Source organism: Amphiprion ocellaris, chromosome 19 (genome assembly GCF_022539595.1).
Source record: "Amphiprion ocellaris isolate individual 3 ecotype Okinawa chromosome 19, ASM2253959v1, whole genome shotgun sequence".
Classification (NCBI taxonomy): Eukaryota; Metazoa; Chordata; class Actinopteri; family Pomacentridae; genus Amphiprion; species Amphiprion ocellaris.
Genome location: NC_072784.1, coordinates 29,552,270 through 29,577,946, shown reverse-complemented (window position 1 = coordinate 29,577,946; position 25,677 = coordinate 29,552,270). Strand labels below are relative to the sequence as shown.

At 40.7% G+C, this 25,677-nt stretch overlaps 2 protein-coding genes across 4 annotated transcripts; both read right to left on the bottom strand.

Moving 5' to 3' along the window:
* Window positions 1-102: 102 nt before the first annotated feature.
* On the bottom strand, window positions 103-17,098 carry LOC111578203 (testis-expressed protein 2-like). Of its 3 annotated transcripts, XM_055005496.1 has the most exons (13): window positions 16,685-17,098; window positions 13,218-14,777; window positions 10,745-12,060; window positions 6,936-7,136; window positions 6,325-6,604; window positions 5,946-6,133; window positions 5,167-5,367; window positions 3,982-4,081; window positions 3,422-3,554; window positions 3,182-3,319; window positions 1,230-1,439; window positions 1,037-1,157; window positions 103-663 (listed from the first exon to the last, which is right to left on the bottom strand). In XM_055005496.1, the coding sequence occupies exons 3-13, from the start codon at window positions 11,948-11,950 to the stop codon at window positions 517-519; spliced, it is 2,925 nt and encodes a 974-aa protein (XP_054861471.1). In that variant the 5' UTR covers window positions 11,951-12,060; window positions 13,218-14,777; window positions 16,685-17,098; the 3' UTR covers window positions 103-516. The 3 variants fall into 3 exon arrangements, with proteins under 3 accessions (XP_054861471.1, XP_023140621.3, XP_035810803.2); XM_023284853.3 differs by lacking the exon at window positions 13,218-14,777 and having other exon boundaries at window positions 16,685-17,097; XM_035954910.2 differs by lacking the exons at window positions 13,218-14,777; window positions 16,685-17,098 and adding an exon at window positions 13,018-13,182.
* A 3,633-nt stretch (window positions 17,099-20,731) lies between these two features.
* LOC111578196 (zinc finger protein 568-like) lies at window positions 20,732-25,604 on the bottom strand. The gene is made up of 2 exons (XM_023284848.3): window positions 25,316-25,604; window positions 20,732-25,078 (listed from the first exon to the last, which is right to left on the bottom strand). The coding sequence occupies exons 1-2, from the start codon at window positions 25,545-25,547 to the stop codon at window positions 23,946-23,948; spliced, it is 1,365 nt and encodes a 454-aa protein (XP_023140616.2). The 5' UTR covers window positions 25,548-25,604; the 3' UTR covers window positions 20,732-23,945.
* Between the last annotated feature and the right edge of the window lie 73 nt (window positions 25,605-25,677).

Genomic DNA, 25,677 nt, shown 5'->3' with positions numbered 1-25,677 from the left:
TCCTCTGTATAAACGATCTTTGGTGATATTTAGCTGTGTATTTGTGTTTTAGCTGCATTAATGGATCTGTCTATTGTTTGGAGATTAAATTCAGCAACATAATTAGAGTTTTGAACAACTTTTTTATTCTCCATGAGGTTTTTAACTCTGTGCAGATAAAACATGCAGCATGGCAGCTTGATTGAACAGATCTGAGTGTTTTTTCACATGATCCTCTCCATGTTTTTCAGTTTCTTACTTTGCAATCCTGCACAGCGGATTAGAAAATGGACTGAGCAAATAACATCCTCTTAGAAAGACAGACTTTTTTGTGCAGTTCAAACATTCAGTTTTTCTGTCTTCGGTCCTTAAAAAAATCTCTCATCAGGGTGTTGGTTCAACGGGCTTCACAGTAGGGGGCACTATAGCACCATTCTCACAGTCTCCAGGTCGCTGCCAAGCTCAGGGTGGGTTTAACTTCAGCTTCAGGATCCATAAGACTTTCATTTTTCAGCAGCATTGCCCCAGAAAGGAGCTCTACTCTGACAGGTACTCCTGAGACTCCATGGAGGACTGCTGGGACGAGGAGTGGATGGAGGACTGGTGGGATGGAGGCGGGTTGTCCAGGCCGGATGTCATCAGAGGCAGATAAAGATCATCCATGTTGGGCATGACCAACACTTTCTGTTGGAGGGAAAGGGTCAACAAAAACGTATCTGAAAGTTAGTGACTGAAAAGTTTTGACAGACAGAAAATTGTCATGGTATTGGGTCTATTTCCTGTTTTATTTTGACATTTCCTGCTTGTTTCCTGCTTGTCTGTTTCCCTATCTTTTCATTGACCTCACTGGTTTTACTTGTGATTCCTGAGTCACCTCTTGTTTACTTGCCTGGTTTTCCTTCATGTTCTTCATCTTGTGCATTTCACGTTTGCTATTTTACTTCTTGCGTTGGTGTTTTCTTTCACTTTAGAATATTTTTGGTTCATGTTTGCTAGATCTCCATGTTCTCAGTGTTTTGGATTAAAGCTGGCCAAACAGATGCACTGATGAACTGACCTGAAACTCGCACTGCAGTTTCTTCTCGATCCACTCTGTGACGTGGGTGAAGGTGACCTCCCTCTCCCCCAGCATGGGACGCACATGGAGGTCTAACCTGGGAGGCACCCGGAAACTGTACCTGAGAGGGAACAACTGTTAGTGAGGAAACCAACAGATAAAGAAGGAAAGCATTCTACAAGAGAGCGAGTACCATATCCTGTCTGTAGGAGGAGGAGGGATGTTGACGGCCAGAGTTCCAGAAAGCTCCAGCACCTCGACGCTGAGCATCAGGGGCATGTTGGAGACCTCAGCGATCTTCTTCTTGATGTACTCGTTCTCTGTGGCCTTCTGGAAGTACTTGGACTTCGCTATCTTGTCCACAAATCTCAGAATCTTCCTACTAGTGCTGCCACCCGTGTGCCTGTGGAGGACAAGAGATCACATGTAAGGTCTATATTTGTTTCTTGCAAATCAGTTACTGGTGGAGGGATACATTTTTTTTTACTACTTTTTAGTTTTTAACTGTCTTCATTTGGCATAAGGTGACTGCAGCTCTGTTTCCCAAGCTTTATAGTACATTCACAAAATAAAAACACATTACTTTTATATGCAGGGTGTCCCAAAAAAATTGACATCATTTCATCACCTAATAATTTGTTTAAAGCGTTCTGTGTATTGAAGTACGCCCAAACTCTGTCAAATGTGCAACATGAATTTGTTTAAAAATTTCATAAACAAGCGGCAAGAAAGCAGACTAGGATGTGGCATAAGAAGTTTCAAGAGGAAGGCTGTTTGTGTCAGAAAAAAGGATCTGGACGGCCACATTGAACATTTGTAATAACTTTGGAACGTTATAAAATTACCATCCCCCAGAATTTTTCATTTGAAATTTGTAGAACGAAACATTTTATGTCCAAAATAAATCCTATTAAGTATCATTTCTCCTGACTATGTAGTCACTCCGATATGTACATCTCAAATGACGTCAATTTTTTGGGACACCTTGTATAAACATACACTACCGTTCAAAAGTTTGAGGTCACTTAGAAATGTCCTTATTTTTGAAAGAGAAACTGTTTTTTTCAATGAAGATAACATGAAATGAATGATAAATCCAGTCTGGACATTGTTAATGTGGTAAATGACTATTCTAGCTGGAAACAGCTGATTTTTAATGGAATATCTCCATAGAGGTACAGAGGAACATTTCCAGCAACCATCACTCCTGTGTTCTAATGCTACATTGTGTTAACTAATGGTGCTGAAAGGCTCATTGATGATTAGAAAACCCTTGTACAGTTATGTTAGCACATGGAGAAAAGTGGGAGTTTTCATGAAATTGTCTGGGAGACCACAAACTTTTGAGCGGTAGTGTATATGTTCTGTATGTTTCATCCAGTTTATTGTCTGCATCTCAGTTGACAAAGACCTTTTGATCTCTTGCAAATAATTATTTCAAAAATTTGAAGCACATTAATGTCCAGATGTGCTGCTATTAGTGATGTGATGACAACAGGTGTTTTCGATCATTGTCACATCTTATTTACTACAGGTCTTTGATTTGTAAAGTACTGCTTTGGTGAATACTAAAGAGATTTTTTTTTGTTTAAAAATCTGTAATATATTCAACTTTATGTAAATGAGTGATTTCCAAACTTATTTCTTTGTAAAGCTGAAAAATATCAGAACTCTCTTCATGCATTTTACTACTTTTTACTGACTAGTGACAAAATTAGGAAGAATTAGAATAGTAGAAATAGTAGAATTTTACTGAAATTACATCAACAATTCATTTGATTGATATGTTTGCTCCATGTTATTATTTTCATACCTATCTAAACTCTATTCATCTTATTTTTTACATCTTGTTTTACGTGATGATTTTTTTTTCATCTGAGAACTATTCCTTCATTATTCTTCTCAGAACAGAAATTCTGACTGCAGGAAAAGCACCTGCTGACCTTAACAATGACCTAATTCCAGAGATGATGGCAGTGCAGTAATGACCAACATCGTGCACACCTGATTTGGGCACGTCCTGAATTTTAAACACTTGCTGTTACATAACGTCACTAACAGAATGCAATTACATGCGTCGCAGTTTGTGACCTCTGATATATTCATCTTTGCAGTGTAACCTTGCATATTAAGTCCATAATTTACCCATCAGCTGCTACCACGCTGCTCTTATCTCCCAGAGACGCCTGAGGCTCAGATGTGGGAACATCCTCTTCATCAGACGACCCTGCACTCGATGACTCTTCATCGCTATCAGCCAGTATGCACAGCCGCGGCTTACAGCTGCAAAACACAACAGTCGCACTTATTACTGCAAACTGCTGAGCTTAGAAAACAGAATTTCTCCTCATGCAGCAGCACTCTGGAGTGTGAACTTGGCCTCACCCCATTTGCTGGGTCTCTGGAACAGTGTTGGCCTCGTCCTCTCCCTCTTTACCCAGCTTACAGAGGTTCATCTTAGTCTCCAGGGTCATCTGAAGGCAGCCTGTGTACACCAGCTCCAGCTCCAACCACAGGCCTTAGAGATGAAGGAGCAGAGAGAGTTAAGGAGAGAGGCAGAAACAGTGAGCAGCAGCAGATTTCTTAATGATCCAAAAGCCTGACTTTGGTTTAGAGGCTGAGCCATAATATCTCTTCTTTATCTGGCCTGGCACAATGTTGTTTTAGAAGGAACAGAAGACCAGCAGAGGATAGCTTTAGAATGTTATTATTGGTTGAGCTTAGTCAAAGCTAAGAGGATTGCTAATCGCTTCAGGGGGAGACAATGGAAAGCTTTGAGGGCAGGTACGGCGAACCCTATAATGAAACTAATGAGATCACGGCCTGGACTGACCGCAGGACAGAGAGAGATCTGGGTAGAGCCTGCCGAGTTATCTGCGACTTCTACTTGTGTGTAGTACTATGAAGAAGTACTAGCTAGGCATATAAATACAACCATGCTGTACCTCTGCTGTCCAGTGTAGGTTTGGATGTGCTGAGGACTTGGGGAAGGCAGGTTCCCATGTCCAGATCAGCCAGAGTCAGCTCATTCATAAAGTACGGCAACTGTAATGAGACAAACAGAGAATTTTAGTGCTAAACATGGTGTTTTTGTGTGAAAGACAGGTCCACAGAGGTAATTATCTCAAACAAATGAGCAAACAGTGCAACCTGCAGTGTGTGAGAATAGAAAGGATGCTGCGTGTTATAGAGGACGGCAGGAAATGAGTAATGGGATGCTGCGATGCCATCAGGGCTGCTCTGCTCTCTCCCACCTCCTGCCTTTGGGATCCAGAGATAGAGCATCATCAGCAGACTCTCCAACACACAAATTGAGGAGGAGAGCTGCAGAGTTGATGCATGTCATGTCTTCTGACCTTGTGGACAAACAGGTGCTGATGTTCAGGTTGTTGCATCCAATGGCACAGTTAGAAGAGCTCTGACCTACAGTTTGCTCATCCCTTAAAGGGGACATGTCATCATGTAGCTTAACCAAGTATCTGCTAATCCTGTTAAATACACCAATCAGCCACAACATTATGACCACTGACAGGTGAAGTGAATAGTGTTGATCATATTGGTACTATGTGGTGTTCTGCAGGAAAACCTTCGATTCTGGTGTCTGTGTTGATGAGACATAGTCACCCCAGTAAACGTTGTCCCAGATCAAGCACACTCCTACATGCAAATGACAATCCTAAATGTCACTGGTCTGCCCTCACAGGAAAATACACCACATTATGTTGAAAAAACATCAATCAGGAACATCTTAGGGAACATGACAATCGCCCAAGATGTTGGTTTGACCTTGAAACTTCCAAGACCCCATTATGTTCAAGCCTCAACAGGATGCAGTGGAACAAGTTTGATTCCCAGAGCACCCAAAGGATCCACTGCCAACGTCCTGGTCCAGACCCCATAGGACACCCTGAGAGGTCCCCTGGTCCAGACCCCGTAGGACACCCTGCGAGGTCCTCTGGTCCAGACCCCATAGGACACCCTGAGAGTTCCCCTGGTCCAGGCCCAATGGTTCAGAGCATTTTTGACGACATGCGGAGGACCAACACAATATTAGGTAGGTGGTCTTAATGTTATGCCTGATTACACCTCATCAGAACCACTAAATCCGCTTCGTTCTCCTCCAGCCTCACCTTGATCTTGCTAAGTTTCTTCTGAATCTTGTGCGCCACCTGATCGGTCCAGTACTTCTCCCGGAGAAAGTCCCAGAAAATCCTGCCTACCAGGGAGTTCACCCAGGCGGACTGGCCCTCTGCAGAGCTTCCACCTGGCCCACTTCCTGCACCAGGCTCAGCTCCAGCTTGACCTCCAGAACCATGCTCTTCAGTGTGAATCTGCAGGGAACAGCACAGAAATTGTCACAGTTTGCACAAGAGGTTATGGAGCTGAGATCAATAAAGCCCAACCTTCATCTAAACATCTAGACAGATTGTCTCTGTGTGGGGTGCTGATCCCAAACACTCCTAGCAGGAATTATCAGCCCAGTCAGATGTTCTGCAGATGCACCAGTTACTATAAATATTTTTCCAGCCAGGTGACACCTGATATTTTTGAACAATGGTCTATTCAGCATTATGCGTCGAGCTGAGGCAGCATCCAGGATGAGGCGGAGCAGAACAATGGAACAGTAGCTGATATTGACCAGCTTTGATCAATGGCAGCCATGTAGAACATGACACGCAAAGGGCAAATACAGCTGAAACAACACCATGGTATCTACTCATAATAGAAAGCTCTAAATGAAACCTGACAAGGAGAGTTTGTGTGATGCTGCACCTAAAGCCGAATGAAAATGAAGATCGCTTTCATTCGGCTTTAGGTGCAGCATCGCACAAACTCTCTAAATGAAACCTGAGATGGAGAATTTCTGTGATGTTGCACCTAAATCCGAATGAAAGCGTTGCTCACTGACCTTCTTGCAGGCTGTCGGGCTTCCATTGTTGCTGTGGCAGGGGCTTGGGGTGGGATCGCAGCTTTCTGAGCCAATCAGTTGGGTCATGTAGGTGCTGTAGTCCAGCAGCGTTCTAGTTCTTATCGCTCCTGGCAGGTCAGGCAGCTCCTCAGTGCTTTCTTTAACAGCCTCTGCACTGGATATTGTGTCTGAGTGACAGAAACATGAAGTCAGTGAGCAGAGAGTCGGTGCATGTAACTGTAAGAACAGCAAAAGTAGTAAAATCATGTGTCCGGTATCAAATTAACAGCCTCTATATGCAGGTTGAACACAATGTTTCCAGGCTGCAAACTGTATTTACATCGGCGTAATTATTTTAAATCATCGTTTATCTTCTTACCTACATTCTCCTCACCGCTCACACTGCTCTGGCCTCCAACCCTGGAAGAAAACTGGAAGTGCTGGAACCACTCCTCCTTCTCTCTGCCTGTACGACCGAACAGGTAGAGGCTGAGAGGAAGCTGGTAGTCTTGAATTATCTCCTTTACCGCCCTTTCTTCCTCCTCCTGCCCTTCGAACAGGCTCTCCTCCCCGACCTCCCCCTCAGCCAGAGTGATGCAGATGGGGTACTTCTTGTTCCAGACCCTCTTACGAGCCAAACCAGGAGGCACCAAAGACACCTGTGGTACAAAAAAATAACAAAATCTGCATAAAAGAAATTTGCTTTTGCAGGCAGAAACTGCATTGACAGTGCAGTGCTGGCTGCACTGCCCACGCTCTCATCAATTAGCTTTATTCCGTCGCCTGCCTCAGTGTGCAAATAAAACATCAGAGGGGTCAAGTTTATTCAGTGCATCATCACCTCAGGCGTAATCCGTCTTTCACCTCCGTGTTACATGACAACGTGGATGCAGAGAGATGACAGAGATGAGTTCAGATGAGAGGTCATCTCTGCTTTCTCTTTTCCCTTGGCATTAACAAATGAGAGCATTTGTCTGCAGATGCACTGACCTTACAGTTAGCCAGCTGGTAAATGCGTGAATGCAGGAACACGGCCTCGTGGGGCGTTTCGTCGAAAGCTGCCCACCGGGGGATGTTGGCACGTGGGTAAGACAGGCGCAGCTGGCTGCCCTCCAGCGTCACGTAGACGGAGTGTGTGATGGAGGGATGGAAGGTTTCGGGGTCGTAGCTGTGAGTCTCATTCATCCAACCCTGGAAGGAAATAAAGAAGAGTTTAACTATATTTCTTCTCAACGCGTGTATTTTTAGTTACTAGCAATATTTCCTCAAGTATGTTCTTTTAACTAGCCCCGCTTTAGAGTATTAATTACTAGTTGTCTTGGTGCTAATATTTTTGGGTTAATTATCCAACTCAATCCAGTGTGATATTTTTTTGCATTTGTTTTGTAATATTTACAGCTGTTTTGTTTGATTTGAAATAGCTATAAGGGTCATTCCAGAACTGGAGGACATTTAGGCTTCAAAGGTTTTGAAAAATAAACCTTCTCTTTTCCAGTTTTCTGCTCCATTTTCATCAGTAATTGGTAATAAACTATCAAAGGCTTGATTGGCTCAGCTTCCACATCAATGGTAGCATTTTTATTCCATGTTTTCTGTGTTGTTTGCTAACCCTACTCTAATCACAGTAACAGGGTTGCTAATCCATGCTAATGTGATCTTTTTCTCAGCAGTAGAAGCTAGATATTTAGTTGCTGTTACTGCTGACCAAGAGGACAAACTGACTGATGGAAAACAGTCCAAAGAATTAGTCTGATCCTGATAATATGAGGTAGAGTGAGACATTCAATCAAGGCTGACAATGGGATGGAAAGATGAAAAATAGAAGAGAGGACATAGCTTTGCCTCTACCAGCTAAAAAGGTTATGCTAACATGTTATAGGACACATGTTCCAAGCTTAATCATCCATCCATCCATCATCTATAGACCACTTTATCCTCATTAGGGTTGCAGGGGTCCTGGAGTCTATCCCAGCTGACACCCTGGACAGGTCACCAGTCTGTCGCAGGAATACATATACAGACAAACAAGCACACTCACATTTAACCTCAGTATATTTTTGGACTGTGGGAGGAAGCTGGAGTACCCAGAGAAAACTCACACATGCACAGGGAGAACATGCAAACTCCAAGGCCAGGACACGAACCAGGGATCTTCTAGCTGCAAGGCGGAAGTGCTAACCACTACGCCACTGTGCAACCCCAGGCATGACAATTGTTATCTAAAATATTGTGTTGATTTAAAAAAAAAATGCTTCCATAATTACAAGAGATGTCAGTGAAAAAAAAGAGATTTAAATTTCATTTCAGCTGTTTTATTTGAGATTCAATTTGGTCATCAGGGGGGTGGGACAAGAGAAAAATGGCATTTTAGTGGGAACACTAGACTTATTTGGTATTTTAAAAAATATTTTCAAACATTCTTGTGTCCTAGTTTTTTTGATTTGGTATCAGGACAAGAACATTTACACAACAACTGCATGTTTTAGTATTTTGTACATGAATTATTTGAAATTTTAAGGGTGGGATGTAAAATGTTTTCCAGTTCTGGAATGACCTAATATATTTTTCCTTCATAAGTTGATGATTTTAACATTTCTTCTATTTGAGCTGATTTATTACAGGCTCTTTATTGGGAGGATTTTACAGCTTCTGTGGGATGTTTGCCGTCTTATGTTGCGTTTTGCATTGAGGTTCCATTGAACCAAGCGTTAACGTCTACAATTCTATGAAGAAAGATTGCACTGAGGCAGGTTCTGTTCATAGTGAGTGGTGCAAACGGTGCAGCTCAGCAGGAGAGGAAACACGAGCCATGGCTGAGTACATCTGTCTCATTAAACCCTGTGGGTGTGTCTGAAGAGCCTCTAGTAGCTCCTCTGTCCCCATAAACTTCACCTCGTTTGATGTTGCTCACGCTGCGTTTACTGACAGCGACCGACTCTCAGCAGAGCTGTCAAGAAGCGCTTTGAGGAAGCTGTTATCGAAATGACCGTCTGTTTGATGATAAACCTGCTGAGCCTGACAGCAGTTTTTTAAAAACAGCAATTACCTTAAAACTAATCCATTAGGCACAGCTGATAGCGCTATATTTCTTTAGTGCTTTCCAGAGCCTCATATAGCTGCTGCTGCTGCTCCTGCTGCTGCTTGTTGTTTTGATCTGTCAGCCTCACAAACAAACACTGGAGCCTGAAGCTCATTTCCATAAAGCCAAATTTGTACCAGAGAGTGTTTAGAAGCAGCTGCAGACGTTTCTCTGCATACAGAACAAGACTACAGAGTGTAAATCCAGCATGCTGGTGGTTCTGTGAGGCTGTATATGAGTTAAATCCTAATGTCAGCTTGCTAACAGGCTCACGCTGACAATGCTAACAGGCTGATGTTTACTAGACATGATGTTTACTATCATCACCGCCTGCAGTTTGATTCTAATTCCAACTTTTTTTTAAATTAGTGAACTCATTTCTAGCTCCTGGGATCATTTTTCACAACAAACTAAAGTCATAGAAACAGGACAACCATGACTAGAAGTAGAGAGAACTCAGAATATGTATTTTGTGAAGTATATTAAAGTTATATCGAAACAACTTAAAAAGAAAATAAGAAAGTTACATATCTATGATTATTTGTTTTACAAAAATGTTTAAAAATGGAAACAGCATGTACAACATTTTCTCAAATGCCCACAGGTTTTACCAACACTGTAAAAAAATGCTGACAACATACTCCATACTGTGGATATTTTACTGCACATGTTGTTAATTTGTTTTCATACCTGTCTGCTCTGTGTAAACACAACAAACACACAGTGCAGCCATAAACTCTCTGAATTTTTGCCATGTGACTGTTGGTTGTAGCTGAGTCATTAATAGCTTCACGGTTGCCCTGAGAAGTGCAGAATTCTTTTGTTTTTTACAAAATCTGGTTTGTGCTAACAGTTTATTTTTGCCATTTTTTCAAACAAGATATGCCACAATTCTAAGTTTAGATTTTGTCGAGTTCTTTCAGTCCTTTAAACCTATCGTGTCTGAGGTGCTTTTGAAAATTCTACATTTAAAAAAGATATTTTTACAGTTTGTAGCTATGATATATTGTGTAAATTTGGCAGATTTTTGAAAAAGATAATGTTGTTTTAACCCCTGCCAGCAGGCTTTGGTGTTCAGAGAATTATGTAAGGAAGAAAGGACACCTCATTTACAATATTATTCACTTTAACACATATAATTATTTATTATTATTCTATTGTCATTGCACTCTGTCACTGAGCAAAAAAAAAACAACTAAACAACGATCCTGTTGGTGCATTATAAATAAATTTAGTTAACATGCTAACATTTGCAAACTAGCACTATTTACAGGTGATGGAAATTAAATGTTTTTGCCTTTATTTGATCAATAACAAATAAAGTGGAGCTCCAACCATCTTTGGCATCCCTACATCTGCTGCTAGCATAGCTTGGCTCAGAAAGACAGAAGGTCATGTCCACATGCCGACTGGACAACACATTGGTTCCTTGTATAAAAAGGCAAAGCAGAAACTTATCATGCATTCAAATTACTGCAGAACTCCTTCACACCTCTTCCTCTTCCAACAGAGATATTCATGCAAAACCAGAGAGTAAATGTTGTGGTGAAATTGTGACGCTTCTGCATTTAGTATCCATAAGATGACTGACAGAACAGTTTTCCACATAAATACCTGATCTCTTATTTTCTGTAACATTTACATGAATATACACTGCACAGAGACTGAGACAGAACAGACACACAGTATCACCATAAACAGGCTTTTACTCATTTATTACCTCGAGGATTTCTGGATCTTTGAGCTTCCCGTCCAGTGGATCCATGTTCAAGGGGCTGGATTTGCTAAAGCGAGAGTCCCTGTTTCTTCTGGCAGCTGATCGTCGAGGAGCAAACATGAAAACAACCACCAGGCCCAGAATAAATCCGCATGCGACCCCGACAGACAGACCCGTCACGTAGGAGGGCAGCGGCAGCACGAAGAAGCCATAAGCTAGAAGTCCCACTGGGAAGAGCCAGTACAGGGGCAGCGTTGAACCCGGCACCGTGACTCTAGTCTGGGGGTAAGTCCTGTGATGAGCCCCTCTGGAGGAGTGCTGGAGCTCCACCACCTGAATCGTGTCCCCATAGGTGCAGATTTCAAAATGGCTGTCCTTGCTGTGGGTTTGGCGTTCTGGAGAGATGGATGATTTGATCAGCGACTCTTTTTGGAGTCTTCTGAGGGGAGTTTCACAAACGCCTCTGTGCTCACTGTCGGTTCTCCTTCGGCACTTTGGCTCTGAGTCTTCGCCGCCTCCGTCTCCTCTACAGCTGACCTGTGAGGCCGGCGAGTCTCCGGCACCAGAAGCCCTCCCCTGCTTGGGGCTTTCATCCCCCATAATCTTGCTCAGCATGCTCAGCGGGTCCTGCATGGCCTCTGAGAACTTCCTCCGAGTGTCCTCCAGCTCGGCGATCAGTGAGCTGCCCCGGGGCTCAGTGGGCGACATGCTGCCCGTGGAGGGAGGCGATACCCAGTCGTCATTCTCACTCAGCCCCCCGGTTACAGGCCGGGCCTCTGGGATCTTTGGATGCGTGAGCTGCTTCCAGGGATGCAGGTGAAGCTTGGAGTCGGACTTGGAGAGGTTGACCTCAGGCTCGACCCGGCGGGAGATCTCCGTGCTCAGAGACTTGACCAGACTCAGGAGAGGTTTCCCCCTCAGAGAGCCGCTCTCTCTGGGCTCCAGGTCCGTGGAGGAGGACTTGACCAGGTTGCTGGTGACAAGCAGGCCTGCTGACGATGCTGACAGATCAGCTAAAGAGCCTGGAGATGAGGGGGAGTGAGGCAGGAAGGGAGGCTGGGAGCGGTGGCCCTGGCTCAGGTCTAGATTGATCCCCAAGCTCATGTCCGGTCGGCTGGTTGGTGGTTTGTCTTTGGAAAAAGCCACCGAGGGACCTTCGTCACGGTGGTCCAGGCTGAAGATGAGCTTGCTCTCCTCCATGATGGCCATAAACAGCAGCTAAGGGGTGAATCTGGTTAAAGAAATGCAGATGCAGTCTGCTGAGATGCGGAGACTTGGAACATCTTTCTCAGGTAGCATGAAGTCCGTCACACTGGACCCTAGAAACGAAGAGAGGAAAAAGAAATGTGGTTATTTTAGCAGCTCCAACTTTTAACACCAAACCTCTGCTGCTCTGACCTTCTTTCTATTCCCTTCCCACCTCAGAACCTTTTCTAATTTTCTCTCCTCTTTAACTTCTTCGCCCTTTCTTTCTAATCCCCTCTGAAACTTTGTCCTGAGCTGCTCCTCTGCAGGAAAACTGGTTCACTTTGTGCCGTCAGTTCGCATCCAGTCTGAGTGTGAGATAAGACAGGGGCGGATTGTTTCTGGAAAGGAGTCATTAGCACAGAGATGCAGCTAATCCTAAATTAGATGCAATGATCCGGCCATGCAGTAATCTATTAGCCATGATCCAATGAGCTGTTTGACACGTTCATTTAGGGAAGATGCTCAGAACAACAGCAGTCTTCTTCTCTTTGGAGTTGATGATGAGATTAAAAAAAAAAAAAATGCAAATTCTCACATTTAAAAAGTGGAAAACAGAGAATTTCTTTAAAAAGAAAAGGTTGCCAATCAATATTCTGTCACTCAGCAAACAAATGAATTGAGTAAATGTGTCACTTCCAAGCTTTTTAATTGGTTAACCATTTGTCAAATGTAAAAAAATAGCGAAAGAATTCCTTCAGTTGTTTTGTTTTGGTCAAAAACCTCAAAGAAAATCAGTGTACAGTCCCAGAAAATTAGAAAAAAATGCAAATTCTCACATTTAAAAGATGGAAACTAGGAACGTTTGGCCTTTTTTTAAAAAAAGAAAAGGATTCCAAGTCACGTTCTGTCAATTAGCAAACAAATTAATTGAGGAAATGTGTCAATTCAAGGCTTTTTTTGTTGGTTAATCATATGTAAAATGTCAAAAAATAGTAAAAGAATTCCTTCTGTTGGCTTGTTTTGTCCAAAAAATCCAAAGAAAATAAATTTACACTGAGATAAAACAAAGAAAAACTGCAAATTCTTACATTGAAAATGACGGAAACCAGGAATGTTTGCCTTTTTTTCAGAAGAAAATGATGCAAAACATTAAGGAAGATGCTCAGAGCAACATCAATCTTCTTCTGTTGCCATAAACCTTCCTGAATGGTTCCAGGATTGAAAACAGCAACTCTACAAATCAAATCCAAACTTCTGATTGAAGAGAAAACAGCTGTGACTGCATCACCTCCCGTGGAAATGAAGTCCTGTTGTCATTTCTGGTGTACAGAGCTGCTCCTTTTCAACCGCTGTCCATTAGAGAAGCATAACGATCAGACGCTCCCACAGGAAATCATTGGTTTTCAGAGCGTACGGATCCATAACGAGCCTTTTCCGGCCGCAGACGTGGATCACAGCAGGACGACTGGACCGAATACTTCACCAACAGCCAACACAGCTACAGTAGGGTCCAGACTGAGAGAGAATTAACCGTAATCCTTCATATTTAAGAGGATTTTATGACAGGAAATGAAGACGCTTGGGACATGAATTACATTTTGGTGCGTTGTTCAGTTTCATGTATTTACAGCTGCTTGTGCTGGCTGTCACATAAAATTATCACAGTGAGATATTTGGCAATATTTACAAATTCCATCTCATTTTATCCTTAGAAGTCAAGTTGAGGTAACAGTTGAAAACATGACACAATAAACTGGAGTTATGGCAACTAAATTTTTGTTTGACAAGCAATAATTTATTAAGAAAAAGAGAATAATTACACTATTTGGCCTTATTCTGATAGTGTGGGAGTTAATTGCACATTAAAATCGAGTAAATGCAAGTGATTTTTTCTTTCTTTCAGTACGGGATCATGAGAAGTTTGCAGTTCACTTTGTATAACTGCTTCCATAGGGGGAAAAAAGTACGGAAAAAACATGACAAAAATAATGGACAAAGAAAATCAGTTTACAATGAGATGAAATAAAGGAAAATGGCAAATTCTTACATTTAAAATGACGGAAACCAGGAATGTTTGGCTGTTTTACAAAAAGAAAATGATGCCAATTAATATTCCGTCAATCAGCAAACTAATTATTTGACTAAATGAGTGCTTCCATACAGAAACATACAGTGAAAAAACATGAAGAAAATGATGGATGTGAGATAAATATTACTCTTATATTCTACAAGGGATGTTTGAAGACAGAATAATGCTGCTGTCTGCTGCATTTATGCTGTAAATGTAAGTATAACTCATTTACTGTGCTAGCAAATGATAAAAAGAGTTGAGTACTGTAATAAATACCTTTATTCGGGCGTTTAATCTGGTTTTCTGTGTCTAGAACTGTGACTCCACTGGAAGAGGGAAACTGCATCATTCACTGAGGATGCAGCTTAGGTTAAACAGTAGTTTTTGCCTCATAATTGCTGCATTTTATTTCATAAAAGCATCTTGAGCATAAATTCTATCTTTCCCTCGGATGAAAACCAATTTTCAGGGCCTGAAATCTGTCGCCACATGATTTAAACTTGCTTGTGGCTTATCTCTCCCCTGCACTATTCATAAAGGCGAGATAATAATTTTAGCGCCGACCTGCCGGGCTGTTTGTCAATCTAATTAACCCAAAGTGCAGCTCTGACAGCGCTTTAGCTGCTCCAGACGCTCCTGCATCACCCTGATCAATTTCTACTCGGGAGTCAGTTTGGATCACTTCATGCTGACGGCGAGTGGAAAACCTTTTGCAGCTCCGAGGAACACGGTCAGCTCGGATCTGGCAGCTTTCCAGGCAGGACAGTGGATCAATTTCTGCACAAGTAAGAGAACGGACTCATGATTGCAGGGGAAGGGTCTGGAGCTGGTGGTTTGTGCACTGGGACAAGAAATTAGAGCAGTTATTTTTCTTTATATTCAATAATAGAAGAATTTAAGGTATTAGATGAGGTGTTCTCCAGGGATAATTGATTAATCATCTGTAATACGTCAAAAATAGTGAAAGAATTCCTTCTGTTGTCTTATTTTGTCCAAAAAATCCAAAGAAAATCAGTTTCTAAACCCAGAAAATGAAGGAAAAGTGCACATTCTTGCATTTAAAAGGTGTGAAACAGAGAATGTTTGGCCTTTTTAAAATAAGAAAATTATACCATTGACAATATTCTGTCAATCAGCAAACACATTAATTGAGTAAATATGTCATCTCAAAGCTTTTGTGTTGGTTAATCATCTGTCAAATGTCAAAAAATAGTGAAAGAATTCCTTCAGTTGTCTTGTTTTGTCCAAAAAATCCAAAGAAAATCAGTTTATGGTCCCAGAAAACAAAGAAAAACTGCAATTTCTCGTATTTACAAGGTGTGAAACTGAGAATTTCTGGCATTAATTGAGTAAATGTGTTTTCTCAAGGCTTTTTCTGATACTAAAAATGTGTTTAAATACAAGGTTTCACATGAGAAAGCTGTGTTTTGATAATAATAGGTTGGATGAGAGTCTCCAAATGACTAAAACGTTCATGGAGTTTTTTAATGGATGGATTTATTTATATGGCAGGTCTGTATTTTAAGGTGGTTATCAAAGTGGCACAAACAGAAGTCCTGTCAGATCTGGCACAGTCATAATCAATCAGTGGATCAGTTAAAGTGGATTAAAGTGGAAGAGGAGGAATGAAGTGACCGGCACAGAATCCCACTTTTATCCCTGACGTCAGCACAGTTCTGAACTGGTCCAAAATATCATGTCTTTCTGCTGCTGTCCTCCTCCCAGCCTCTCTATCCTGGATTAAAGAGGACGAGGAGATAAAACGGAGGCAGAATATGATCTACTCCATAAAAGTCCATCAGCCTGGCTTCACAGGAACCTGCAGGGCATCTTTAATCCTCTGGCCACCGTTTGACCCTGAAGGCTGACCCATTTGGCACCGGCTTGTGTTTGTTTGGGTATCATACGGTCAGCGTTAGTGGAGCTGGACTTCACCTCCGCACATCATTAACATAATATCTCCAGGGAGGATTCAAATGAGACACTTTTCTGTCACAAAAGTGGCTCATTTGAATCCTCCCTGTAAACTGATAAAACTGATTTACCAATAAAAAATCCTTGAGACGACATAATCACTCAATTAATTTGTTTGCTGACTGACAGAGCATGGTTTGACATCATTTCCTTTTTTAAAAAAGGCAAAATTTTCTGTTTCCCACATTTTAAATGTAAGAATTTGCAGTTTTTTGGGATTTCACACATGATTAACCACTAAAAAAGCCTTGAGATGACACATTTACTCAATTATTTTGTTTGTTGATCAACAGAATATTGTTTGACATCCTTTTTTTTAAAAAAATGACCAAAATTTTCTGTTTTTCACTTTGCAATTGCAAGAATTTGCAGTTTTTCTTTGTTTTCAGGGATCATAAATTTGTTTTCTTTGGACTTTTTGGACAAAACAAGGCAACTGAAGGAATTCTTTCACTATGTTTTGACAGTTTACATATGATTAACCAATAAAAAAGCCTTGAGATGACATATTTACTCAATGAATTTGTTTGCTGATAATAATGAGCCTCCTACTTTCATTCAAATGAGCCTATTTGAATCCTCCCTGGAGATATTGTCTTTAAACTTTTTAGCCCTCAAAGAATCCTCTTTGTGCTCCATTATCAGCCCTCCTGCCTGTAGATGATCTTTCAAACAGAGCCTGGTGCAGTCAGTAGATGATGAGTCCTTACCTGCTGGTGCCATGGTGGGCAGAGAAGCCTCCTCTGTCCTCAGGTTGAGGGAGTCCCGTTGGAGGCAGCAGCTCCTGCAGTGCTGAGTGTGGATGCTGCTGCTGCTCCTGCTGCTGCTCCTGCTGCAGAGCTGCAAAACATCCGCAACACGCACAACTTTCCTCACATCCCAGCTCGTGTTCCTCCGCTGCAGGAATCCCACAGAAGTCCTCGGGACGTGGGCTTTAGACGAGCAGCTCGGCGCGGAGACGACTGCAGCCTCCGCCTCACATCGCCGCTTCTTCCTCCTCTTCCTCCTCCTCCTCCTCCTCCTCCCAGCAGGCAGCAGCCCAACGCGGAGTAATGTGATTACTGGAGTCCTGGCTGCAGACCGGACCGAACTCTAATCCAGATTAACGTGACGGAGCCGCTCTCTGCTGTGCGCAGCGTCAAAACACAGCCGGTGCCGCAGTCAGTCCAGTGCGCAGACTTATGTAATTACAGGACCTGGGTCAGACCAGAGCTCCAACACACAATAAAGCTTTCATTTATTACATATACTGGCAAATAGATGTCAAATCTCCAGTCCAACTAACTCATTATCGCATTAATTTATTCAAAAATATACATAATTTATCTCATTATTAACATTTGGACTCATTTTCTTTTAATGATAGATGAGGAAATTCTTGAAACCTAATATTATTTACTGTATTGTGCAACTTTAAAGCGGTTTTTTCATGTTAGTATTATCCAAGGTGCCAGATTTTGAATTATTATCCCAACTGGTTTTCTCAAGATAAGATAGAATTTTAGATTTTTTTTATTTTTAATTTTTAGAATTTTATTAACTTGATTCCTTAACCCTCCTGTTGTCTTCATTTATGGGCACCAAAAAATATTGTTTCCTTGTCTGAAAAAATCCAAAAATTCAGCAAAAAAAATTCCCCAAATTTCTGAAAATTTGCAAAACCTTCAGGAAGAAAATTCCAATAATTCCTTGAAAGTTTCCCTTAAAATTTTTATTTAAATTCTTGGAAATATTTTCAAAAAATGAGTAAAAATCTTCCCAAAAAATCTGAAAAATATCTAAAATGATTCCATATATATTAGTAAAACTTCTAATATTTTCTTTAAGGGCATTCACAAAAAAATCAACCAAAATTTTGGTTGATTTTTTTGTGAATGTTCTTCAGAAACATTTTTAACATTTCTTTTTTTTCCACCAAAAAATGTTCAAAGATTTCCCAAAAATTTTGAAAATGTGGACATCAGAAGTTTCACTGTGAAAATATTTTTTTCCCCCACATTTTCAAACTTTAAACCGTGTCAATTTGACCTGCAGGACGACATGAGGGTTAAGATAAGATATGAAAAGAATGGTAATAATTCCAAAGAATTTTTTAAATCTAATACTAATACTATTTACTGTATTGTGCAAATTTAAAGCAATTTTGTCATGTTATCACTATCCAAGCTGCCAGATTTTCAACTGTTATCCCAACCCGATTTCTAAAGATAGGATAAAAATGTTATTAATCCCAAAATAAATTCATAAAACTCATAAAAAATATGATTCAACTGCATTATGCAACTTTAAAGCAGTTCCATTATGTACCTTGTAGTCCAGTCAGGTCTGTAAATCTGACTTTATTTGTTCGTGTTTGTAGTATTTGAATTAATAAAATCTAAATGTTAACATGACTGATAAAATTGCTTTAAAGTTGTACTATACAGCTGAGTGATATTTTTTATGAGATTTAAGAATGTCCTTTTGGGTATTAATACAATTTTTATCTTATCTCATCTTCAGAAAACAAGTTGGAATATCAGTTGAAAATCTGGTACCAGGAACTTAAAGAAACTGCTGTAAAGTTGCATAATGCAGTTGAATAATATTAGCATGAAGTTTTAAGAATTTCTTTTCTGATTAATAACATTTTTATCTTATCTTATCATATCTTAAGAAAAAAATGCTTTACCAATAAACTGGAATTATGGTCTAATATGAATGAAATATTTTTGCTATTTGAGAAGCAATAATTAATTGAGAAAAAGAATGAAAACATCAGCCAGCCTTGTTCTGATAGTGTGGGACTTAATTAGACATTAAAATCAAAGAAATTTAGGTAATTATTTCTGTCTTTCAGTGCAGAATCATGACATTTAACTGATTGCATGAAGAAATACATTCTAAAAACATTTTTTAAAAATGGACATGTAACTACTTTTACTAAGATATGTAAATATAACTCATTCACTGTGTTGGTTGATGATTAAAAGAGTCGAGTATTTTAATAAAATAAGCTTTTTTAGGGTGTTTAATCCAGTTTTCTGGTGACCAGTTGCAGACAGAGGAATCTGAGTATGATTTAAAAGTTACCTCAGTGATAAAACTGACTGTGACTGTGCTGCTGGAAGGTTTTAAATCCTGTAACAGTATTTATGTGAATAATATGAGTTAAAGCACTTTTCAGTCTCACATGAAGCTGTAAGCATCTGGACTCTTTAATCTGACTGGTAAAGAACAACTTTGCTGCCTCCTGTTGGACAAACTGCAGAATAAATCTGTCTTCATTTGGATTCAAGAGCTTTCAAAGAATGAAAAAGCATTTTATTGTGCAAATTACGGTGGCCGAGAGGTGCAAACCAAATTTACATAATGTAAAACACTTTTACAACCTCCAAGACAAATTTACAAGCGACAAAACACTTTTACTAGTCCAAAAACACTTTTACAAGTCCAAAAACACTTTTACAAGTCCAAATGTAACCGGAAAGGGAATGTCCCAACTCCGGGGTTGAAGCGGAAGTGACGATGAGGAGCGGCTAATGCAACGGACAGCGAGCAGGTGATGTTTTGCCCGTTTTGTGGGGAACATATGAACCGATTGACGCGGTTTTGTTTTTCGTGTGGTCGGTCTTTAGAGTGTTTAAATGGCGCAGATCAGACCGACAGAGTGCATTAGCCACTCCTCGTCGTCACTTCCGCTTCAACCCCGGAGTTGGGACATTCCCTTTCCGGTTACATTTGGATTTGTAAAAATGTTTTTGGACTTGTAAAAGTGTTTTGTCGCTTGTAAATTTGTCTTGGAGGTTGTAAAAGTGTTTTGCATTATGTAAATTTGGTTTGCACCTCTCGGCCACCGTAGCAAATAGAACAGAGTTTGTTCAACTAGTCAGCATAACGAAGTACTCAAGTACTGTACTCACATTTAAAAGGTGGGAAACAGAGAATTTTGGCCTTTTTCAAAAAAGAAATTGATGTCAAACCATGTTCTGTCAATCAGCAAACAAATTAGCTGAGTAAATGTGTCATCTCGTGGCTTTTTTTATTGGTTAATCATATGTGAAATGTCAAAAAATGGTGAAAAAATTCCTTCTGTTGGCTTATTTTGTCCAAAAAATCCAAAGAAAATCAGTTTACAATCTAAGAAAATAAAGAACTGCAAATTCTTACATTTAAAAGGAGTGAAAGTAAGAATTTTTGACCTTTTTTTAATGAAGAAAATTCTGCCAAACTATGTTCTGTCAATCAGCAAACAAGTTAATTGAGTAAATATGTCATCTCAAGGTTTTTTATTAGTTAAACATATGTGAAATGTCAAAATAATGGCGAAAGAGTTCCTTCAGTTGTCTTGTCCAAAAATCTCAAAGAAATTCACTTTACAAGTTTTAAAAGAAGAAAGTTCTTGCAATTTAGAGGCAGTTAAAGTTGATTACAGTGGCATTACTGGAAAGTCTAGTCACAATATTTAACAGTAAACCTCATATTTTACTTTGAAATACTGCATTAAATTACACAGAAATTAACTGTTTAAGCACATTACTATAGTACCTTTGTAAAAACAAAGTAAAATACTGTCACTATTGTACTGCTATGTTGTAGGAACATATATTTTGGTGTATAAATTTGAGATATTTGCACTTTACTTGAGTGTTTTTGTGCAGGTTTACATTCTACTACATCATGTTTAATAGCAAGTAGGCAGCTTTATGTATGAGATGTTCATGGGATAATGTGGATATAATTATTTCTACCAGGTGGCCACAAACACACAATGTGAATTTACAGCATATTAAACTTTATTATCCAACAAATTTGGTCTCACCACAAGAAGACACGACACGGGTCAATATGTAAAAACACACACATGACATGTATGAAAATAAGAGCTGCAGAGATGGATCAATCCATCAGCTAATCAGGTAATTACCAACAATCTTTAGCAGCCTACAGAAACCTAAATGAGTCAATGAATCTATTTCAAACGGGTAAATCAGCTCTTCTATATTTTTGAAAAAATACCGTATAAAAACATCACAACAGATGTGTTTGTGCGACAACGAGGGGAGGGACTAAGTTCACATGCAGCAAATTTTATTTAATAATCTACCTTTAGTCTGTCTGATTGTGTGTTTAAATCAGGGGTGTCAAACATGCGGCCCGCGGGCCAAAACCGGCCCACCAAAGGGTCCAATCTGGTCCAATTTGTAAAGTGTAGAAATTACAGAAAGACATTAACTGCAAATTGTAAATTTGTAAAACTATAAATTTAAAATAATTTCTAGACCATGACAAGTTGTTTTGATCATAAAGTAAAATACTAGATTGTTCATTGTTCTTTTGTCACTTTGTGTCTAATTTTTGTAATATTGTCTTTTTTTTGTTTGACTTGTTTGTCTCACATTTTTGTTGTTTTGTTTCTCGTTTTTGTCATTTTTTGTCTCGTTTGTGTCATTTGTGTAATTTTTTGACTTGTTTTTGTTGTTTTGTGTCTGTTTTTGCTGCTTTGTAACTCTTTTGATAAATTTTTTGTCTTTTGTGTTGTCTCATTTTTTGTCGTTTTGTTTCTCACGTTTGTTGTTTCATGTCTCATTTTTGCAATACTTTGGCTTGTTTTTTTGTCTCGTTTGTGCCATTTTGTGTCATTTTTGCCATTTTATGACTCATTTTTGTGATTTTGTGTCTCATTTTTGAATATTTTGTCTTGTTTTTGTTGTTTTTTTGTCATTTGGTATCAAATTTTTTGTCATTTTATGTCTAATTTTTGTCATTTTGTGTCTCATTTTTGTAATATTTTGTCTTGTTTTTCTTGCTTTTCGTCTGACTTTTGTGGCTTTGATCATAAAGTAAAATACGATATTGTTCAGTTCCAGATACCTGAGGCTAAATGTTGTGTTCCTTTGCTGATACTCTGTGATCTGTAAGTTGTAATGTGGAAATGAACTGAGGCATGTTACTTATTTTTTAACTTATGTTTTGTAAAAAGATATTTCCTTAAATTTGAACATTTTCAGAATGTACTGTTTTGCACTAAAATACAAATTTGGAGTTGTGGTTATTTATTGGTTATTATGCTGTGATTTTACTGCTCCGGATCACTGGAGATCAAATTGGGCTGAATGTGGAACCTGAACTAAAAAATCGTTGACATCCCGGGTTTAAATAATGCAACATTAAATAATGTTTTTGGGGAAATAAAAGCATCTTCTATTTTCCAATTTGAAGACAGAACAGCTCAGGATTGTTTGTCACTGCTGTATTTTTAGCAAATGTAACATAAATCTCTTGATGGATTTTTATAAAATGCAAAACTATGCTGAGAAATTTCCCTTTTGCAGCTGTGGGAGGTGACTTTGTGCACACTGGAAATTATTCTTGCTTAGTTTCTTTGGGCATTAAGATCTCACAAAATGATTTTGACGTCAAGCTAAAGCAAGACTAAACAATCCTGAATGAGAAAAAAGGTTGTGGAGGTGAGATTTTATCACTTTTATTACCTGTAGCTACAGTTAATGTGATGTTTGATAACAGTATCTGCTGCTTTACTCGATAATCTTCCAGATCTTCACCCCTAAATATCGACCCCTGAGTCTGCATCAGTTCAGGAGGTTTAAGATCAGATCTTAAGCCACTCACATCTGCAAATAATCTGCAGCAAACATCAGCTCGGACCAGATTCGAGGAAAAAGACGAGGGGAAATCAGTTTGAACTCTGCAGTAGAGGCTGACAGAGCTGATGTATAATCACAGAATTAAATAAACTGCTTGGGTTTACAGGCCGACTTCCAGGTTAATCAGAGAAGACTTCATGTGCTGAGATTTTAAGCAGAGGTTTAATCAGTCTGCATAATTAAGGTCTGAGCACCAATCCATGGGTTTCTTCTTTTTATTTTTTCTACCGTTTTTTGAATCACAATTTTGAAGGCCTAAAAATACTTGAAAATGCGTGAAAATTTGCACACACATCAGGACCAGCGAAAAATAAGCTATTTTTTGGACGTTGCATAGGTGTAAGCCAAAATTTCAAACAGGCTCTACGACCAGGACGTGCCACCGACAGCTATGAAATTTAGAACACATATGTAACTCGTCAAGATGCACAAAAATGTCTAAATATCTATATCTAAAACACAACAGGAAGTTGGCCATTTTGAATTGTGTGACATATTTTTGACGATTTTGAACCAATTTTTGCCCATTTTCAAAAGCTATAAACTCAAACAGGGTAACCTTGACAGAGCTCAAATTTGGCCACGATGTACACCAGGCATGAGTGATCAAAAATTATTAAAATGCTCCGCAAATGTCTGAGGGTGTGGAAATGGCAGCTGATGGGATTTCGACAGTTGGTGATGAAACAGGAAGTGTTGTGTAACTGGCCTGTACATGCTCCAGTCTGCCTCTAACTTTACATGTGTGATCACAGTCTGGCCCTGATGAATTCTATAGACTAAAATACAGTCACAGAGAGAGCGCCACCTGGTGGAGGGGTCACCATGAAACAGGAAGTGCTGTGTAACTGGCCTGTACATGCTCCAATCTGCCTCTAACTTTACCTGTGTGATCAGTCTGGCCCTGATAACATAGCTAGGCTGATATACATTCACAGTGATAGCGCCACCTGGTGGACAGTTTTGATAGATCGCCATCAACAAGGCCATCAGCCGTTTTACACTCTCAGTCGCAGCACCACCTGGTGGACATGCTTGGATTCGCTGACCAGCAAGGATGTGAGGACCCAACCAACGCTGCTTGCAGCTTTAATTTAAAGTGTTTTTAATTATATTTAATGACTCCATCGTATTTCTGTGGCAGCTTTGAGTAACTAAAATGTTATTTCTGAGGCTGCTTCTGTCAAATACATAACTTTCTGACAGGTTACAGTTAATAAATATAACATGATTTGTAGATGAACTCATTGGATGCTGCATGTCGTCCCTCCCCTCAGTGAATAAATCCGAGTTACGCTGTGCATGTAAAGCTTTCTGGTAAATTTCACTGTTGAGATGCAGCAGCCGCCTTATCGTGAGTCTGCAAGTGCACCTTAAGATTCGGTGCAAACCTGTACCTCATGCCGCAGAGATGGCAGGCGTAAGGCCTCTCTCCCGTATGGGTGGTCCTGTGTCTCGTCATCTGTCCACTCTGACGGAAACGTTTCCCGCAGATATCACACGGATACGGTTTCTCCCCTGAGTGGTATCTCATGTGCGTCTTCAGGTGGCTGCTGGTGTTGAAAAGTTTCCCGCACAGGCCGCAATGGTACGGTCTCTCCCCCGAATGACTCCTCTTGTGAATGGTGAGGTTCTGGCTCTGACTGAACGCTTTCCCGCAGATGTCACAGTGATACGGTTTCTCCCCGGAATGAGTCCTCACGTGTACGATGAGATGCTCTCGGCGGTGGAACGTTTTCCCGCATTCTTGGCACACGAACTCCTTCAGGCCTGTGTGTATTTTTTCATGTAGCCGGAGACAACGTTTGTTGGAGAAAGTCTTCCCGCAGATGTCACAAACATACGCCTTGCTGTGGCATCCTTTCAGATGGGTCACCAGCTCCTTCGTGGACTGCTGAGTCGTCCCGCAGAAGCTGCAGTTAGTTTTGCCCTCGTGGGTTTTTATGTGCTTCATCAAAGAGCCGATGTACTGAAATCCTTTTCCGCACAGATGGCAAAAGCTGCGATCTTTCTGGCCTTTAGCGGAATGACTCTTAAAAGCAGCTTGGCCGTTCTTGTTGTTGCCGCCGCTTCTTCCTTGCAAAACCTTCACCTCCTGTTTCATCATTTCTGCCTCTTTTCCTTTGCTGCTCACCAGCTCCTCGTCGCTGCTCGGTGCTGCAGAGCAGTCTGAAGAAACCGGCTGCATTGCATAAGACACTTGTGCCTCCAGCTTCTCGCTTTTCACATTTTCAGGAGGCCGAAAGGCAGCTTCAGATGTTTCACTCTCGTCCTGAAGTTCCTCCTGCTCCTCTTTAATCTGCTTCAAATCCGTCTCGGCTGAGCAGAAGTTCCAGTTGTTGCTGCACAGATCTGCAGCAGATTTAGAAGGTCCTGGGAGCTCGGGGCTGAAGCTGGATTGCTCTGGTGTGGAGGGTCTTTGGTTCTCTTGCAGCGGTGGGGTTTCACATGGAAGTTCTGCAGCAGAAGATATGACATGTGAAATATTAAATACTGCATCTTCTCCTGGTGAGAGTTTCTGGAAAAGTGCTGTGAAGGCTGTGAACCATTCAAATATTTCTACTACTTTTGCAGCAGCAGTGCGTGGACTCATGTGCGCATGCGTGAGAGTGTAACGCCGCTCCTGCATCCAGCACCACCACACTCCTGCAAACAAAACACAACAGTGCATGACATTAAAGCAGCGTCTCAGACCTGCCGTGCGTCGCAGGAGGCCCAGCTGGTGCCGCAGACTTTCAGCCTCTTCGGATCGACCAACTTCGGCTTCGTGCACAGCTAACGTGATGGTCTTCTCCACCTCCCCCAGGATCTCCTCCGCCGCCGCGTACAGTCGCCGGTGGACGAACGACCGCAGCCGGAACATGGTGGCGTCCATGTCGGAGGAGGGAGTCCCGGAAAGCAGCATCCACGGAGGCAGCGTGGACATCCACCGGAGACAAACTCAGCTAACGGAGCTGAGAGCTGTCAAGCCGCCCGCACTAAGATCCGCTGCAAACCGCCAGACAACTTCTGGTTTGGCCCTTCACAATAAAAGTCAGTTAGATGAGGAAAACGGC